The following is an 18,917-nucleotide window of genomic DNA, read 5'->3' as shown; positions in this document are numbered from 1 at the left end:
TCATGAGTTTGAGTCCTGTGTCGGGTTCTGTGCTGACAGAAGTCTGCTTTGGATTCTGTGTCTCCCTGCTTTGGATTCCGTGTCTCCCTCTTTCTCTGCCCCTTCCCCACTTGTGCTCTGTCTCTCTCTCTCTCTCTTTCAAAAATAAATAAACATTAAAAAAATTTTAATGTCTCAGGTGAACCTTTTCTGAATTATCTGTACCATTTATTTTGGCAGTTCAGCATATCCAGGTTACCATTTACTACATGTTCTTAATTGTTTCGCATGACTTCTCTCTCTTGACCTGTTTTTGCAGTTTTCACCCTAAAGAGACCTATCTACTGCTAAAAAAGCAGCCCATGTTTGGATACCCCAAGGCAACAGTGTTGGACAGTTGAGGTGCTCCAACAAGGCACATATGTTTTACCCAGAATCCAAGCTAAGTCAACTTTAATCACATTACTGCAGTTTATATTTTAATGCCTGTATGTATATGTGTATATAATGTTTCTGTAACATGCTTGAGTATATATACAGCTGATCCTTGAACAATATGTGTTTGAACTGCACAAGCCCACTTATGTGGATTTTTTTTTTTTTTAGGAGAGCACAAGTAGGGGAGAGGGGCAGAGAGAGAGACAGAATCCCCAAGCAGGCTCCACACTCAGCATGGAGCCCAATGTAGGGCTTAATCCCATGACTCTGGGATCATGACCTGAGACAAAATCAAGAGTGGGATATTCAAATGAATGAGCCACCCAGGCGTCCCACACAGATTTTTTTTTTATAGTATAGTACTATAAATGGATTATCTCTTCCTTATGATTATTTTTAACATTTTCTTTCTCTAGCTTACTTTTTGTAAGAATTACAGTATATAATATCTATAACATATGGGGCACCTGGATGGCTCAGTCAGTTAAGCAACCAATTTCGGCTCAGGTCATGATCTTGTGGTCTGTGGGTTCAAGCCCCACATCAGGCTCTATGCTGGCAGCTCAGACCCTGGAGCCTGTTTCATATTCTCTCTCTCTCTCTCTCTCTCTCTCTCTCTCTCTCTCTCTCTCTCTCTGCCCCTCCCCCACTCATGCTCTGTCTCTCTCAAAAATAAACATTTAAAAAATTTTTTTAAAATATCTATAACATTCAAAATATGTGACCATTAGTAGTTAAGTTTTGAAGCAATCAAAAGTTCTATGTGGATTCTCAACTGCAGGGGGAGCACATCAGTACCCTGTAACCCCCACGTTATTCAAGGGTCAACTGTAATAATAATAGGAATATATGGATAGTTATATAATCATTTTTACTCACTGATTAGCAAACAACTATACTTAAAATATTTAGTGTTAAGGAGTGAACTGAAGAAATAAATAAACACCCCTATTCATTTGGTAACGAACATTGGTTCATTGGTACCATCTTGGGAGAGGGAAGGAGAAATAATTTGGCAATGTTAATCAAAACTTTAAACACTCTGACCCTGCCATTTCACTACTTGGTGATAATTTACTATTCAAAAATTATGCCACAAGTGCACAAAATTTTTTGAACAAAGATGTTCTCAATGTATGCATGCACACACACACACACATATATATACACCCAAGTACACATTCACACACATATTTTTTCTATGTTTCTATATTCAACAATAACAAAGGTAGAAACAGTAACAAAAGATGAACTACCAATTGTTTTCACTATCTCTGTACTATGGATTTTGCCTGACAGATGAAGGGAAGGAAACTATCTCTAACACAGAAAGGAAGCATTGTTTGAAACAGTGAAATGCTATTAAAAATACACGTGTCAATGAGGCACTTAAGAAATAATCATACATTCGGGTGCCTGGGTGGCTCAGTTGGTTAAACATCTGACTCTTGATTTCAGCTCAGGTCATGATCTCACAGTCATGAAATCGAGTCCCACATCAGGCTCTGTGCTGAGTGTGGAGCCTGCTTAAGATTCTCACTGTCTCAGGACCACCATGAGATACTACTTCATGCCCACTATGATGGATATAATCAAAAACCCAGAAAATAACAAGTGTTGGTGAGGATGTAGAGAAATTGGAACCCTTGTATTTTGATGATGAGAATGTAAAATAGTGCAGCCATTTTGGAAGAAATGGCAGTTTCTTAAGAAATTAAACACAATTTTACTACACAACCCAGCAATTTCCAACCTTGGTAAATACCCAAGAGAAATGAAAACATAAGCCTACACAAAGACTTGTATACAAATGATCACAGCAGCATCATTCATAACTAGTCAAAAAGTAGACCCCCCCCCCCAAAAAAAAAACAGTAGAACAACCCAGATGTTCCTCAACTGGTGAATGGATAAACAAATTATGGTCTATCCATTAAAAAGAAATACTACTCGGGGCACCTGGGTGGCTCAGTCGGTTGAGCGTCCGACTTCGGCTCAGGAAATGATCTCGTGATCTGTGGGTTCGAGCCCCACGTCAGGCTCTGTGCTGACAGCTCAGGGCCTGGAGCCTGCTTCGGATTCTGTGTCTCCCTCTCTCTCTCTGCCCCTCCCCCGCTCATGCTCTGTCTCTGTCAAAAATAAGCATTAAAAAAATTTTTTTTAAAGAAATACTACTCAGTAATAAAAAGGAATGAAGTATTGATATCATGCTATAACGTGGACAAATTTTAGAAACATTTGCTAAGTGAAAGAAAACAGTCACAAAAGACCACACTTTCTATGACTCCAGTTATATGAAATGTCCAGAACAGGCAAATGCATAAGGACAGAGGTAGATGAGTAGTTGCCTGTGGTTGGGGGTAGGACTGAAGAGTGACTGCTAACAGGCACAAGGGACCCTATTGGAGTGGTGGAAATGTTCAAAAACTGGATTGTGGTGATGGCTGCACAACTCTGGAAAACTCTGCACAAACTCAAAAAAATCATTGGACTATGTACTCAAAATGAGTGAATTTTATTGTACGTAAATCACACCCCAGTAAAGCTGTTAAAAGTAAAAGTAACTAGAATCTGACCATATTATGTTCTTTGCCACTATATCCAGTGTATAGATAATTGTCAAAGTTGTCTTTTACCTTTTCCTTTTTTGTACGTTGTTTTCCATTTTAGTGTTGAACAGCATTGTCACCAGAAATAAATAAGGAAAAGGAGATGAAAAAATTTTTAAATTTAAAAATATTCTCACTCAAAAATAAAAATAAACTAAAAAGAAATAATCATGCATCCATACAATATCATATTATAATAAGCCGTTATACAGAATGAGTTAAATCTGTTAAGTAGTGAAATGGAAAGATGCCAAAAGACAGTATTAGGTAAGGGGGAAAATACTGTACAACATAGGTGTCATAAATCCCCTTTTTGTTTAAAAAGGTAAAAAAAAAAAGTGAGTTTGGCAGTGTGGGGGTGGCTCAGTGGGTTAAGCATCTGACTCTTGATTGGGCTCAGGTCATGATCTCACGGTTCATGGATTCGAACGCTACACTGGGTTCTGCACTGACAGCATGAGCCTGCTTAGGATTCTTTGTCTCCCTCTCTCTCTGCCCTTCCCCTGCTCACGTTCTCTTTCTCTCTCTCTTTCTCATTCTCTCTCTCAAAAATAAATAAACATTTTTAAAAAATGAGCTTGAAGTATACAAAACTATAAACAACAATAATTTCTGGGTATAGATCTACAAAGTCTTGATAGTTTTTTAAATAATTCTATTAATACTTGGTTTTCCTAGTACTCATTATTGTTTTCTAAGTAGATAAAAAGATCTATATTAAAGTCACCAAATTTAAATGACTTGCAACAAATATCAGGACAAATATCACTTTGTAATACTTAAAAAAAAAAACTCTGCTAGAGATTTTAGTAGCAAAACTATTTTTATTTCCCAAATAAAATCCTACTCAGTTCATATATAATGCTAATAAAGGAAATTAAAGTTGGTTGGAGGAGGTGGGCTCTTCCCTCAGCTTCCCACTTTTGACGTATGAAAAAACTTTTCATGTTCGTGGAGCTCAGTCAGTCAGAGAAAATGTGAAGAATTCAGCTACAAGTAAGCCAGGCAAGAGGTTCATTACAGTTAAAGGAGCTTGGCCACAGCACACGTGGGTGCCTGCATCTGCTGTACCCTACTTTTACCATTTCTCCATAAATGGCAGAACTATATCCATCACATCAAACACGCCTAGAACAACTTCCCCATCCTCCATTCCTATTGTTTCACAATAACAGCACAGTCAAGGGGAGCCTGGGTGGCTCAGTCGGTTAAGCAACTGACTTTGGCTCAGGTCATGATCTCACAGTTCATGGGTTCAAGCCCCACATCAGTCTCTGTGCTGACAGCTCAGAGCCTGAGCCTGCTTCAGATTCTGTGTCTCCCTCTCTGTTCCTCCCCTGCTTGTTCTCTGTCTCTGTCTCTCAAAAACAAATAAACACTTAAAAAAATTAAAAAATAAAAAGATAACAGAACATCAGCAAGTTCAACTGTTCCCTCTTCACATTAGATCTGCATCCCTGCTTGAAAAGCCTGAAAGGACATAAATGTTCTGTCATAAGCCTGACATAAATGGTGGCTACCTTCATTTTATAGGACTTGAGAAAGTCTAAAGGAATAGGCTAAAGACTTAAAATATAAATCTGAAAAGACTCAGTACTGCTACAGCCCACCACCTACTAGCCCTTTTGTATAGATGGCAGTCCATCCCTCAGATATAGGCCTTGCATTGGCATCTGGGCCCAAGTGGTCCTGTCTTGACATCTTTGGTTGACTATTCTCTTACCTTGGACTTTGCATGCCAAGTGAAGTGCAGGAAATTTGTCTCACTGGGTACTAACAGGTTAAAGGATAAGGCGTAGTGACTAATAAGGTCATTTCTCACATAATAAAGTTCTGCATCAAGACCTAGAAAAAAAAATAGAGAAAAAAGAATTAAACACCTAAAATTACAGTCAAAATCATTAACCATTAGGATTTCAAATACTAGTAAGAATGAAAATAATATGGATATACAAGTGTATATCATGAATGTCTCTCACATATGCTGTCTAATGAAGCAGGTAGGACAATGAGTTTCATCATCATCAATAAAGATAAAGATGGGACTAAAAACAATTAGGTAGCTATCCAGCTAAACACAGGTGTGTTAGATCCAGAACTCCGGAAGCGAGGACCAATGTGACACTCCTTTTGGACCCGATCCTTCTCAGAGTAATGCCTACACACAAGAGCTTCTTCTCTCCGCAAAACTGATGTGGATTTAGGAAAAGAGATTCAAAATGGAAAAGAGAAAGGTACGTAGGTGAAAACATTAGTTTGAGCCAAAGCCTCAAGACCCCAGCCAGAGATGGCCTCCACTTCCTCATCCGCACAACGTCCTGGCCGCTCTGACAGCATTTACCATCATACACTCACATTAGCTGCCACATCAACACATGTCCTCTCCCATACCTAGACTACAAGGTGAACACCGTATTTCTCCTCCTATTCTCAGAACAGTTCTCTGAACAAAGCAGATGCTCAGTAAATACTTGTTAAACAAGTTAGTTCTGCAGATAAAGCAGAAATAACCAAGATGCCTGAGAAATGCTGGAGAAGCAACTCCCAAATCTCACTCACTCCCATATTACCTTTTCCATCAGGGCCACATCTAACCTCCCAACATATACCACATTCTCCAATTAGCATTTTTCTTTGAAATTGATTCAATTTTTTAAAACAAAAATTTTAAAGGAAAATTTAATCACTATCTTGAATGGAAAATTAGTAATTATTGTGAAAAAATACAAGGTAACAAAAAGAAATCACTGAAAAGGAAAACAAAACGGTATTACTAAATTCTAGCTAAATACTGGTGCCTAACGAGGCAATGAGTGAGCTTAAGTCCAGTTCACTATTTACAAAAAAGTAAGGAGGGAGGTTATCAGCAAGTGTTTGACAAAAGTAAAGAATCAAACAGATGCTTTCTCTCATGATAACCCAAAAGAACTAGGTGTCCCTCTAGTACTGCATGACATATATATTCCATATGCTAGAAGGAAAGGGTACAGGAGAGACCAATCAAAATGTAAATCTCATTTTTACTAAGTCTATACTGTGGGCCTAAAACCTTGATGCAGAGGTCAATATGGAGATCTCCACACCTTCTATGATATAGATACAGAAACCAATAACTCTGCTACAGGTATGTCTCCTGTAAAATTAGTTTTCTCATTTCTGAACTGAATCTAAAACAATCATTAATCCAGAAATGAGATTTGAAGCTTACATAGGGGAAAGGAGCACTGTCTGGGTAACACTGCTTTATTCAGTTATTCTGTAGAGATACCAAATGCAATGGGACAAAATTAGAGGTTTTCTGCAAAAGACCCTCACTGCTGGCAGGACAGGAACTGCCAGCAAACACTGGGAGGAGGAACTGGTGGTATTAGAGAAGGGGAAAAAGGAAGGTAAGAAGGTGAGAGAAAGGTTAAGGGGAAAATGCAACAAGAAAGCTGGGTACAAAGAAAACATCAGCAATCACAATAATTGTAAACGGCTTAAATGTGCTTGTTGTTTTTTGTTTTTTGTTTTTTAAAAAGGGGGGGATCGAGCCCCGTGTCGGGTTCTGTGCTAACAGCTCAGGGCCTGGAGCCTGCTTTGGATTCTGTGTCTCGCTCCCTCTCTGCTCCTCCCCTGTTCACACTCTGTCTCTCTCTCAAAAATAAATAAAGATTAAAAAAAAATTTTTTTTTTAAAGTCCATGTCTTATTCTAGTCTAGACTGATGCTGTTTACAAGAGGCACACCTGGAACGAAACTTTTAAAAATTAGAAAAACAGGGCACCTGGGTGGCTCAGTCAGTTAAGCATCCAACTTCAGCTCAGGTCATGATCTCAGGGTCTATGAGTTTGAGACCCACGTCCGACTCTGTGCTGACAGCTCAGAGCCTGGATGGAGCCTGCTTTGGAATCTGTGTCTCCCTCTCTCTCTGCTCCTTCCCCACTTACACTCTGTCTCTCCCTCTCTCTCAAAAATAAATAAACATTAAAAAAAATTTAGGGGTGCCTGGGTGGCTCAGTCAGTTAAGTGTCTTTGGCTCAGGTCATGATCTTGCAGTTCATGGGTTCGAGTCCTGCGTTGGGCTCTGTGCTGCCAGCCCAAAGCCTGGAGCCTGCTTTGGATTCTGTATCTCCCTCTCTCTCTCTGCCCCTCCCCCGCTCTGCCCACATGCACTCTCTCTCTCTCTCAAAAATATTTTAAAAAATTGAAAGAAAAACAAAGTAGATGAGCAATATTGACATGAGACAAACTAGAACAAGGTAAAAAGATTTTATATTAGTAAGAAAAATTTCATACTAATAAAAGACATAGGAGCTAAGATAATGTAACTAATAAAAGCTTCAAAGAGCTTTCTGTAAAGCAAAAACGGATAGAAAAACATTAATAACAAAAAGACAAATCTACAATCACAGTTGGAGACTAATATTATTTCAGAAAACAAAAGATCAAAACATAAAAATTTAATGTGGATATTCTGTTAACCAGCTAGACTTCAACAACTAACCTTTTACTGCCCACCTGCATGTACCCACCAACCTTTGTTCCACCCTTTTTAAGCTCTTCTTCCCAGCTTACCTTTCAACTCAGGCAAAGAACCCCATGGGCACAGACAGCATCCCATAATGGAAACCAAAACTACCCCTCAAACAAAAAGGACTGCCCACACAAACCTCTGGTGGCTCCAGACCACCCAATTTGAGCTCAAATCCCAACTCACAACTGCATAGATGCCCCATGAAGTGACAGTTACTTTTACTTGATTATAACACTAAAATCTTTGCCCCAGGAAGAGCATAAGCCTCATTAACATACAATGTATGTACACACGTTTCCTCAAGGTGCATGCATAACGTTATGCCTACCTCTACATACAATGACAAAGCCCCCTTTCTGAATATTCATCCTAACCCTAAATAATAGCAACCCATTCACCCTTGCATGACCTTATTTGCTGCAAATAGTTTCCTTTGTGTGACAACTCCACCTGGAGTAGTCTCTACCGGTAATTCACCAAGGTGGGAACTCCATGTTAGTTCATTATTTAAACAATGTATTTATGGGACAAGAAACAAGGGAGTTGTAGATGCTGCTTTTAGGCAACAGGCTTGAGCAATGGAAACTTGAGTAAGGCAAAAGGGCCCATAGGGACCACAGGGCTGAATGCAACCAGACTCATTAAGCAACCCACTTCAAAACAGCCATAGGTTCTAACTGACCAATTACAAACAGGCACAGTTCCTACGATTGCCAAAAAAGATAAAATTCCATATGTCCCATACTCCCTCACTCTGCCCTATAACTGTGGCCCCTCACCACCGACTGCCTTGTTGCAGACAGTGTCTCTTTTGCTGTCCTGCCCACCATTCCTTTACAGTAGATCCAATAAATCATATCTCTTCTGTTCTGCCTTGAATGAATTCTTTCACTGCCTGTGCTGCCAGCTTCCATCCAAGTGGGACCCCCCACAGTTGGTAGCTCCCCCATCCAACTGGAGTACCCCAGAGGGGTATTAATCATGAGTTAGACCATACACATTTTTAAAAATGGATTCTAACTAGAAACAATACAGGCTACCTTCTCGATCAAATGTTGTAATAAAGAAATTAACGGGGGTGCCTGAGTGGCTCAGTCAGTTGAGCATCCAACTTCCGCTCCAGTCACGATCTCACACTGTGTGAGTCCTGCGTCAGGCTTTGTGCCGACAGCTCAGAGCCCAAAGACTGCTTCGGATTTGGTGTCTCCCTCTCTCTTTGCCCCTTCCCCCACTCATGCTGTCTCTCTCTCTCCCTCTCCCTCTCTCTCTCTCAAAAATAAACAAATATTAAAAAAAAAAAAAAAAAAAAAAAGAGGGGCGCCTGGGTGGCTCAGTGGGTTAAGCGTCCGACTTCGACTCAGGTCATGATCTCACAGTTCGTGAGTTCGAGCCCCGTGTCGGGCTCTGTGCTGACAGCTCAGAGCCTGGAGCCTGCTTCACATTCTGTGTCTCCCTCTCTCTCTCTGCCTCTTCCCTGCTCATACTGTGTGTCTCTCTCTCTCTCAAAAATAAATAAACATTTAAAAAAAAAAAAGAAATTAACTATAAGATAAAGATAAAGTCAAAAGATGATTATTTGACCAGATTAATGAAAGTTAAACTCTTTGCAAGATTAAGAAAAAAAAAGAGAAAACACTAATTATGAATATTAAGAATGAAGGGGGGTGGTGACTGAGTGGCTCAGTTGGTTGAGTATCTGACTCTCGGTTTCAGCTCGGGACATGATCTCAAGGTTCTAGAGATCGAGCTCCGTGACAGGCTCTGTGCTGACAGCAGGGAGCCTGCTTGGGATTCTCTCTCCCCCCCTCTCTCTCTCTGCCACTCTCCCACTTGTTCAAGCTCTCTCGCAAAATAAATAAACATTAAAAAAAAAAAAAGAATGAAGAGGGAACATTGCTACAAATCCTACAGATACTAAAAAGAATGTTAGTATGAACAACTTTATGACAATAAATTCAATAACAGATAAAATACAAAAACCCTTGAAAAACACAATTTACCAAAACCGACAAGAATAAGTTAAAAATCCAAATAATAAAAATTTCCCCCAAAGCTCTGGGTCCAGATGAATTCTATCAAATACTTAAGGAAGATATAATATCAATCTTGCATAAACTTTCAGGAAATAGTTAAAAAAAAAAAAAAGGTTCCTAACTCACTGTATAAAGCCAGCATCACACTGATATTAAAACCTGACAAAAATATGAGAGGAAAAATACAGACTGATGTACCTCTTGAATAGAGACATAAAGTTCTCCCTAAAACATTAGCAAATGGAATTCAGCAATATACAAAAAGAATAATTACAGCATGATTAAGTGTATATGAGAGGCTAACCTTTAAAAATTACTAATTCATGAGGTGCCTGGGTGGCTCAGTCAGTTAAGTGTCTAACTCTTGATTTCAGCTCAGGTCATGATCTCATGGTTTGTGAGACTGAGCCCTGTGTCACCAGCATGGAGCCTGCTTGGGATTCTCTCTCTCCTTTCTCTCTCTGCCCCTCCCCTGCTCATGTGCTCTCTCTCTCTCAAAATTACCAAACATTTTTAAAAATTACTAACTCACTACTTTAATGAAATAGAAGATAATAACACAGATCATCTCAATAGATGCAGAAAAAGCACTTGGCAAAATTCAAAGCCTATTTTTAATGATAAAAACTGTCTACAAAGTAGGAATAGACATAAACTTTCTCAGTCTGGTAAAGAGCATCTATTAAAAACCCTAGGGCTAACATCATTCTCAATAGTGAATTATTAAATTCTTATTTCTAAGATCAGAAAAAAGGCAAGGACAAGACCACAACACACGGTCTACTTCCACCACTTCTTTTCAACCTTGAACTGGAGGTCCTAACCAATATGTGAAGACAAGAAAAAAAGGCTGGAGAGGATGAACTAAAATTCCCAGATGATAGGATTATGTGTTTAAAAAGGACTATGAGCTCTACTAAAATACTACTCAAACCAATTCATGAATTTAGCAAAGTCTCAGAACATAAAACTCCAATATAAAATAATCAATTGTAGGGACGCCTGGGAGGTTCAATCAGTTTAACATCCAACTTTGGCTCATGTCAGGATCTCACGGTTTGTGAATTCAAGCCCCATGTCAGACTCTGTGCTGACAGCTCAGAGCCTGGAACCTGCTTGGGATCTTGTGTCTCCCCTTCCCTCTGCTCCTTCTCTCTCTCTCTCTCTCTCTCTCTCTCTCTCTCTCTCTCTCTCTCTCTCTCAGGATTCTGTGTCTCCCTTTCTCTCTGCCCCTTCCCCACTCGTGTGCACGCTCTCTCTCAAAAATAAACATTAAAGGGGCGCCTGGGTGGCTCAGTCGGTTGAGCGTCCGACTTCAGCTCAGGTCATGATCTCGCGGTCCATGAGTTCGAACCCCGCGTCGGGCTCTGTGCTGACTGCTCAGAGCCTGGAGCCTGTTTCAGCTTCTGTGTCTCCCTCTCTCTCTGACCCTCCCCAGTTCATGTTCTGTCTCTCTCTGTCTCAAAAATAAATAAACGTTAAGAGAAAAAAAAAATTTTTTTAAATAAATATTAAAAAAAGGGAAAAAAATTTTAATCATTTGTATTTCTATATATTTGCAACAACTGTAAAACAAAATTTAAAAATCAATACTGTAACATTAAAAAAAATACCAATAAGTAGAAATAAATCTAAGTAAAGATATGCAAGACCTCTACACTAACATCATTCTCAATAGTGAATTATTGAAAATAATAACTAAGAAAAATGCAACTAAGAAAAATTAAAGATGACTTGAGGTGCCTGGGTGGCTCAGTTGGTTGAGCGTCCAACTTCGGCTCAGGTCATGATCTCACGGTTCATGGGTTCAAGCCCCGCATCAGGCTCTGTGCTGACAGCTCAGAGCCTGGAGCCTGCTTCAGATTCTGTGTCTCCCTCTCTCTCTGCCCCTCCCCCACTCACGCTGTGTCTCCCTGTCTCAAAAATAAACATTAAAAAAAAATTGTTTTTAAGAAAAATTAAAGATGACCTAAATAAGTGGAGAGACACCATTCTCTTAGATAAGCCTCAATATTTTTAAGATGCCAAGTTTCTTTTTTTAAATATTTATTTATTTTTGAGAGAGAGAGAGAGAGAGAGCGCACATGTGCACAAGCAGGGTAGTGGTAGAGAAAGAGTGAGACAGAATCCGAAGCAGGCTCCTCAATGTCAGCATGGAAACCGACATGGGGCTCAACTCACCAACTGTGAGATCATGACCTGAGCCAAAGTAAGATGCTTAACCAAATGAGCCACCCAGGTGCCCCAGATGTCAAGTTTCTCAAACTGATCTACAGATATAAAGTAATCCTAGTCAAAATCCCAACAGATTTTTTTAAGAAACAAATTAATTCTAAAATGAAATTTAAATGCCAAAACAATCTTGAAAAAGAAATAATGCTGCAAGACTCCCTTTATCTGATTTTACAACATGATTAAGAATTATAGTAATCAAGACAGTGTGGTATTGACATAAAGACAGGCATACTAATGGAACAGAACAGAATCCAAAAAAAAACTTTCAAATACAGGGCCAATGGAATTTCAACAAAGGCACCAAGGCAACTGAGTTAAGGTGATGCTAATGCAACTGGATAAGAGTACAGGGGGAAAAGTCTTGACCACTATCTTACATCTCAGACAAAAACTGATTTGGGATCAATTATAGACCTAAATGTAAAAGCTAAAACTATAAAGCTTCTCAAAGAAAATATAGGTGAGTATCTTCACAACCTAGCGTAAATAAAGATTTCTTGGAATCGTCACCCAAAACATGAATCAAAAGAGAAAAAAACATATGAACTGGTCATCATCAAAATTAAAAACTTCTGCTCCTCGAAAAACATTGTTAAGAAAATGACATTCAAGTCACAAACTGGGAGAAAATATTCACAACACATCTTTCTAAAAAAAAACAAAAACTTGGGGCACCTGAGTGACTCAGATGGTTGAATGTCGGAATTCAGCTCAGGTCATGATCTCATGGTTCATTAGTTCGAGCCCCCATGTTGGGCTTGCTGTTGTCAGCCTGTTAGCGTGGAGCCCACGTCAGATCCTCTGTCCCTCTCTTTCTCTGCCCCTCCCCTGCTCATGTTCTCTCTCTCAGAAAATAAATAAAAACATTTTAAATAAATAAATAAGTAAATAAGTAAAAGACTTGCTTCTAGGATATACAAAGATCTCCTACAAACCAAAATATAGTCCCATTAAATTGGATAAAAGATGTGAACATATATCCTTTAAGAAAATATATGAAAATGGACAATAAGTACATGAAAAGGTGCTACACATCATCAGTCATCAGAGAACTACAAATTAAAACAATGAGATGCCATTTCTAGCTATAAGAATTATGAAATGTTGGCAAGCATGTTGGAGCAACTGCATCTCTCCTACATCGCTGGGAGTATAAAAATGTTAAATTACTTCAGAAAACTGGCAATTTTGTATAAAGTTAATATACATACTCTATGACCCAGTAATTCTACTCCTAGGTAATTACCCGAAAGAAATGAAAACATATGACCACAAAAAAATTTGTATGTGAATGTGGATAGCACTTTTTTCAGAAGAACCCAAACTGGAAATAACACAAATGTACACCAACATGATGAATAACCAACTGTGGTATATTCATAGGATAGAATACTACTCAGCAATGAAAATAAACTGTTGAGACTTTGTAACAAAAGGGATGAATCTCACAAACTACACAGAAGAAGCTACGCAGACTACATACTATATAATTTCATTTATAGAAAATTCTAGAACAGGCGGAACTCATTTATGGTGACAGAAATCAGATCAGTGTGGTTGCCTGGGAAAGGGGGTGGGCGAGAAATTGGTGAACTGATTGCAATGGGGCACCAGGGAACTTCCTAGGGTAATAAAAATATTCTATATCTAATTGGAGTAGTGTTTATACAGCTATATGCATTTTTCAAAACTCAATCAACTGTACATTTAAAATTTGCACATTCATTATATGAAACATTTCCCTAAAATTTTCAAAAGAGGAAGAAAAAAGTCAATAGGTTTTATTTACCTCTCTTTTCTAATCTCAGAAAGCTTGCATACCATAGAATGCCACTAGCACTAACATACGAGTTGTAGAAAAAAATAATTAATCTTAAGTGATCAACAACTTCTGAATTTAAACTTAAAACATCTTTCATAGGGAGGGGCATCTGGGTGGCTCAGTTGGTCGAGCAACCGACTTCGGTTCAAGTCATGGTCTGGTGGTTTGTGGGTTCAAGCCCCGTGTCAGGCTCTCTGCTGCGTACAGCTGGCTTTGGATCCTCTGACCCTCCCCTGCTCATGTGCGTGAGCAGGTTCTCACACTCTCTCTCTCAAAGATAAATAAACATTTGGCACAAAAACAGACACTCAGATCAGTGGAACAGAACAGAGAATCCAGAAATGGACCCACAAACATATGGCCAACTAATCTTTGACAGAGCAGGAAAGAATATCCGATGGCATAAAGACAGTCTCTTTAGCAAGTGGCGCTGGGAAAACTGGACAGCGACATGCAGAAAAACCTGAACCACTTTCTTATACCATACACAAAAATAAACTCAAAATGGATGAAAGACCCAAATGTAAGACAGGAAGCCATCAAAATCCTCGTGGAGAAAGCAGGCAAAAACCTCTTTAACCTTGGCCACAGCAGCATCTTACTCAACACATCCCTGGAGGCAAGGAAAACAAAAGCCAAAATGAACTATTGGGACCTCATCAAAATAAAAAGCTTCTGCACAGTGAAGGAAACAGCAAAACTAAAAGGCAACCAAGGGAATGGGAGAAGATATCTGCAAACAACATATCAGATAAAGGGTTAGTATCCAAAATCTATAAAGAACTTACCTATCAAACTCAACACCCAAAAAACAAAAAATCCAGTGAGGAAATGAGCAAAAGACATGAATAGACACTTCTCCAAAACAGACACTTCTCCAAAGACCATCCAGATGGCCAACATCACTCATCATCAGGGAAATACAAATCAAAACCACAATGAGAAAACCCTCACATCTGTCAGAATGGCTAACATTAACTCAGGCAACAAGAGATGTTGGCGAGGATGCAGAGAAAGAGGATCTCTTGCACTCCTGGTGGGAATGCAAACTGGTGCAGCCACTCTGGAAAACAGTATGGAGGTTCCTCAAAAAATTAAAAATAGAACTACCCTACGACCCAGCAACTACACTACTAGGTATTTATCCAAGGGATACACGTGTGCTGTTTCGAAGGGACACATGCACCCCAATGTTTATAGCAGCACTATCAACAACAGCCAAAGTAAAGAGTCCAAATGTCCATCGATGGATGAATGGATAAAGATGTGGTAGAAGCGCCTGGGTGGCTCAGTCAGTTAAGCATCCGACTTCAGCTCAGGTCATGATCTCACAGTTTGTGAGTTCGAGCCCTGCGTCTGGCTCTGTGCTGACAGCACGGAGCCTGGAGCCTGCTTCAGATTCTGTGTCTCCCTCTCACTCTGCCCCTCCCCTGCTCATGCTCTGTCTCTCTGTCTCAAAAATAAATAAAACATTAAAAAAAATTATTTTAAAAAGATGTGGTATATATATGTGTGTATGTATATATATATGTATATATATGTATATGTGTGTGTGTGTGTGTGTGTGTGTGTGTGTGTGTGTGTGATGGAATATTAGCAATCAAAAAAAATGAAATCTTGCAACTTGCAACTACGTGGTTGGAACTAGAGGGTATTATGCTAAGTGAAATTAGTCAGAGAAAGACAAATATCATATGACTTCACTCATTCGAGGACTTTAAGATACAAAACAGATAAACATAAAGGAAGGGAAGCAAAAATAATATAAAAACAGGGAGGGGGACAAAACATAAGAGACTCTTAAATATAAAGAACAAACAGGGTTATTGGAGGGGTTGTGGGTGGGGGTATGGGCTAAATGAGCATTAAGGAATCTATTCCTGAAATCATTGTTATACTATATGCTAACTGACTTGGATGTAAATTAAAAAAATAAATTAAATTTAATAAGATAAATAAACATTAAAAATTTAAAAAGAAATCCTTCATAGGGACATAAAGAACTCTGTTCCTAATAAATAACAGCTATAATGCTATTACTGGTAATAATAACAATAATGTATAAATGCTTACATTTTCTAGGTATAGTTCAAAGTATCAAAAACATCTAGGGGTTCCGTAAATTCAACTCCCTATAAAACCAGATGAAAAAGGGCTATAAAAGAAGAAAAGAAAGAATAAAAAAGCAAACACATCCGAGTCATGCATGCAGTCTTTAATAATTTGTGGTTTTAGTCCTATTAAAAATTCTGAGTTCTTACCTCTCATAAGATGAGACTGAGGGATATAGCCAATTCCCTTTCTAATATCCTAGCGGCATCTGTCCTCTCTCCAAATTGCTCAAGGTCTCTCCAGTTCTACCAATTCAAACTCTAGACAGAAACCAAGGTTCCTAACTAGAAAACGCCCTCTTTGAAAACACGAGAGCAATTTCTCCACAACATTCCAACAAAGGTTGAGCCAAGATTGGCCTCTGCTAACTTTATCAAGGTTCTAAAACCCATTTGGACCTCAATTTATGCTAGTATGCTTATTACCCTGTTCATCCATCCATGACCCCCTCTCTTCAAGGACTCTTCTCTATACCCTAATACCACTGTGACTTCCACCAACCCACTCCCCTTGAAGCATACATAGCTGGCCCTGTAGACCTTGAAGGAACCATTCTCCCACCCTCAGTGGGCACTGCCCTGAATCTCTATAACCACTTCAGATGATTACTTGAAGTATCCTTATCAAAAGTCCTGTTTCCTTTTAGATATATACCATCACATCATAATTTTCCCAGTATCATAATTACCTCATTCATTGAAGACTCTGAAACCAATTTATATAATTTCTATACATCCTTATTCTGTAATTGTTATGGCAGGTTCCCAATGTCCTTGAGACCACTGTTCTCTCAATCTGTCCTTCAATGTTCCTTTTGTTCCTCAACTCCAACAATAACCTTCACATATACCAAAGCAACCCATTTCTATAGGCAGCAGCAATATATAAATTGCTCTACCTCCAAAATCTTGAACTATAATATCTCAATAGCTAGTAGCTCTCCAGCTCTGTCCCCATTATTGTTACAATAGCTGTTTTCGGGGCTCATTCGATCTCTAGTGTCCAAAATTCTTGTTTCTTCCATTTTATTATACCAATCATTTCCTCATTTTCTTCTTGCTGGCTTTGACCCCAATTACTTCAGTTACTTTACTAGTACGCTCAACTTTCTCCCACCAGCCTAATTTGGACATGCTTACCCAACCCCAAAACAGCCAATCTTGAGCTGACTTGATTCCCCTACTCTCTGCCTTCTCTGGTGCTATAACTTAATGCTGCATATTCTTGGATGAAGCCATTCCCCAAAATGAGAGTCACTACAAAACCATGACTTCTATTATCAACAAATAAATTAATATTTATAAGCTGCTGATAGTTTGGATCCCTGTGATCCATATCTATAAACACTTAATGGCCACCAAAATAAATTGGAAATTTGAAATTTACTACTCTAGATCAAGGTGTTTAAATTCTAATACAATTATTAAACAGAGTTGATGTTTTCTGACTACAGATTTTGAAAATATTTGTTTTGAAATAGACATTCTTTATGAACTAAGGTAATTATACCTAGTTTGAAAGGGTTTCAAATTTTCTGAAGAAACCATTAAAATGAGATTCAAATTGGGGCACCTAGGTGGCTCAGTTGGTTAAGCATCTGACTTTGGCTCAGGTCATGATGTCATGGTTCGTGAGTTCGAGTCCTGCATGGGGTTCTACACTAACAGTGAGGAACCTGTCTGGGATTTTCTCTTTCTCCCTCTCTGCCCCTCCTCCACTCATGCTTTCTCTCTCTCAAAATAAATACACTTTTTAAAAAATGAGATTCAAATTTTCACCTATCAAATAAGCAATAACAGTCTGTTTTGTCACAAGACAGTTTCCCATAACACCAATTAATTTATAAGTGGTTAGTAAATAAAATAACAATGCCAGTATAACACAGAAATTATGACTTACATTTGAATTTTCCCAGCCAAGGGGAACTGAAATAGGAGGTAAAGAATTGTAACTTTCTGTGGGAAAGGAAAAGACCCTCACTCAGGCTCAGCTACTGTCAGGCAGGAACCCTCTCTGCCCTATTTTTTTTTTAATTAATTTATTTATTCTTGAGATAGATACAGAAAGAGAGAGAGAGAGAAGGAGGGAGGGAGAGGGAGAAAGAGAAAGAGAGAAGGACAGAAAGAATGAGTGAGGGAGGGGCAGGGAGGGAGAGAAAATCCCAAGCAGGCTCCACACTGTCAGTCAGCATGGAGCCCAACATGGGGCTGGAACCCACAAACCATGAAATCGTGACCTGAGCTGAAATAAAGAGTCCAATCTTAACTGACTGAGCCACCCAGGCACCCCCCTCTCTGCCCTATTTTAAGAAAACTAAAAATGAGCACCTGCAACCAGGGCTTCCTGCTCAGAGGAGCACCGCCAGCCTACACACGGTTCCTGGAACACAGCAAGCTGTACTTCCTCATATGCCCTCCTCTATGGCAGCTCCACTGGGTTAGAAATCTACTTACGTCTGTGCTATCTCAAGATCATGCAGGCCAGCGATTTCCATCTTATTACATTTTAATATCTTTAACTATCCTCTGAGGCAGCCTCAGCTGTGCTAAGTGGTTTGACTGGGCTGTCCAAGTTATCTCATAAGGTACCAATTATGCTTTTGTTAGTACTTGGTTTGAAAATTGCAGAGGTCTTGAGTGGTTTGCCCTTAACCTTATTTTTCCCATAAGTCCTATTATTTTTAGGGAACAGGCAATCTTGGAATGTTTTTTTTTTAGGAATGCATTTGATGTTGTAACAGAAACGTTTATATTCTTTAAATATAATACTGAATGTTAGAGTATAGCAAGCAAACAACTTGTGAATATATATCAAAGTTTTACAAATATTTATACTCTTTGACTCCCTTCATTCCACTTCTAAAAATCCACCCTAAGGAAACCAAATATAGATACAAATTTATGTGTATAAGGATTTTAATCAAAATTATTTAAAATTGAAGACAAGAAACAAGATAAATGACCAGCAACAAAGCAGTAACCAATAAACTATAATACTGTACATCCATAACAGAGAACAATAGGTTTCAAGAGTTTCTCTTTCTTTAGAGGACAGAGGTGGTATCCCAAGCCATTATACCCCTTCAATCAAATCTCTCCCTGTTCATCTATGTGATAGATTGAGGTTCACCTTTGAGGACAGGTTTTAATGATCAAAATGAACTTAAAAAGACTA

At 38.8% G+C, this 18,917-nt stretch overlaps 1 protein-coding gene across 2 annotated transcripts in view; it reads right to left on the bottom strand.

Annotated features, from left to right (window-relative positions):
- Window positions 1-18,917, bottom strand: part of RYK (receptor like tyrosine kinase) — a 102,867-nt gene that overhangs the window by 62,634 nt on the left and 21,316 nt on the right. For both annotated transcript variants that reach the window (XM_042999172.1, XM_042999173.1), the window contains exon 2: window positions 4,750-4,871. In XM_042999172.1, coding sequence (XP_042855106.1) covers window positions 4,750-4,871 — 122 coding nt within the window. The remainder of the gene's footprint in view (window positions 1-4,749; window positions 4,872-18,917) is intronic.

This window comes from Panthera tigris, chromosome C2 (assembly GCF_018350195.1).
Source record: "Panthera tigris isolate Pti1 chromosome C2, P.tigris_Pti1_mat1.1, whole genome shotgun sequence".
In the NCBI taxonomy this organism is placed as follows: Eukaryota; Metazoa; Chordata; class Mammalia; order Carnivora; family Felidae; genus Panthera; species Panthera tigris.
This window is presented reverse-complemented; position numbering and strand designations above follow the sequence as displayed.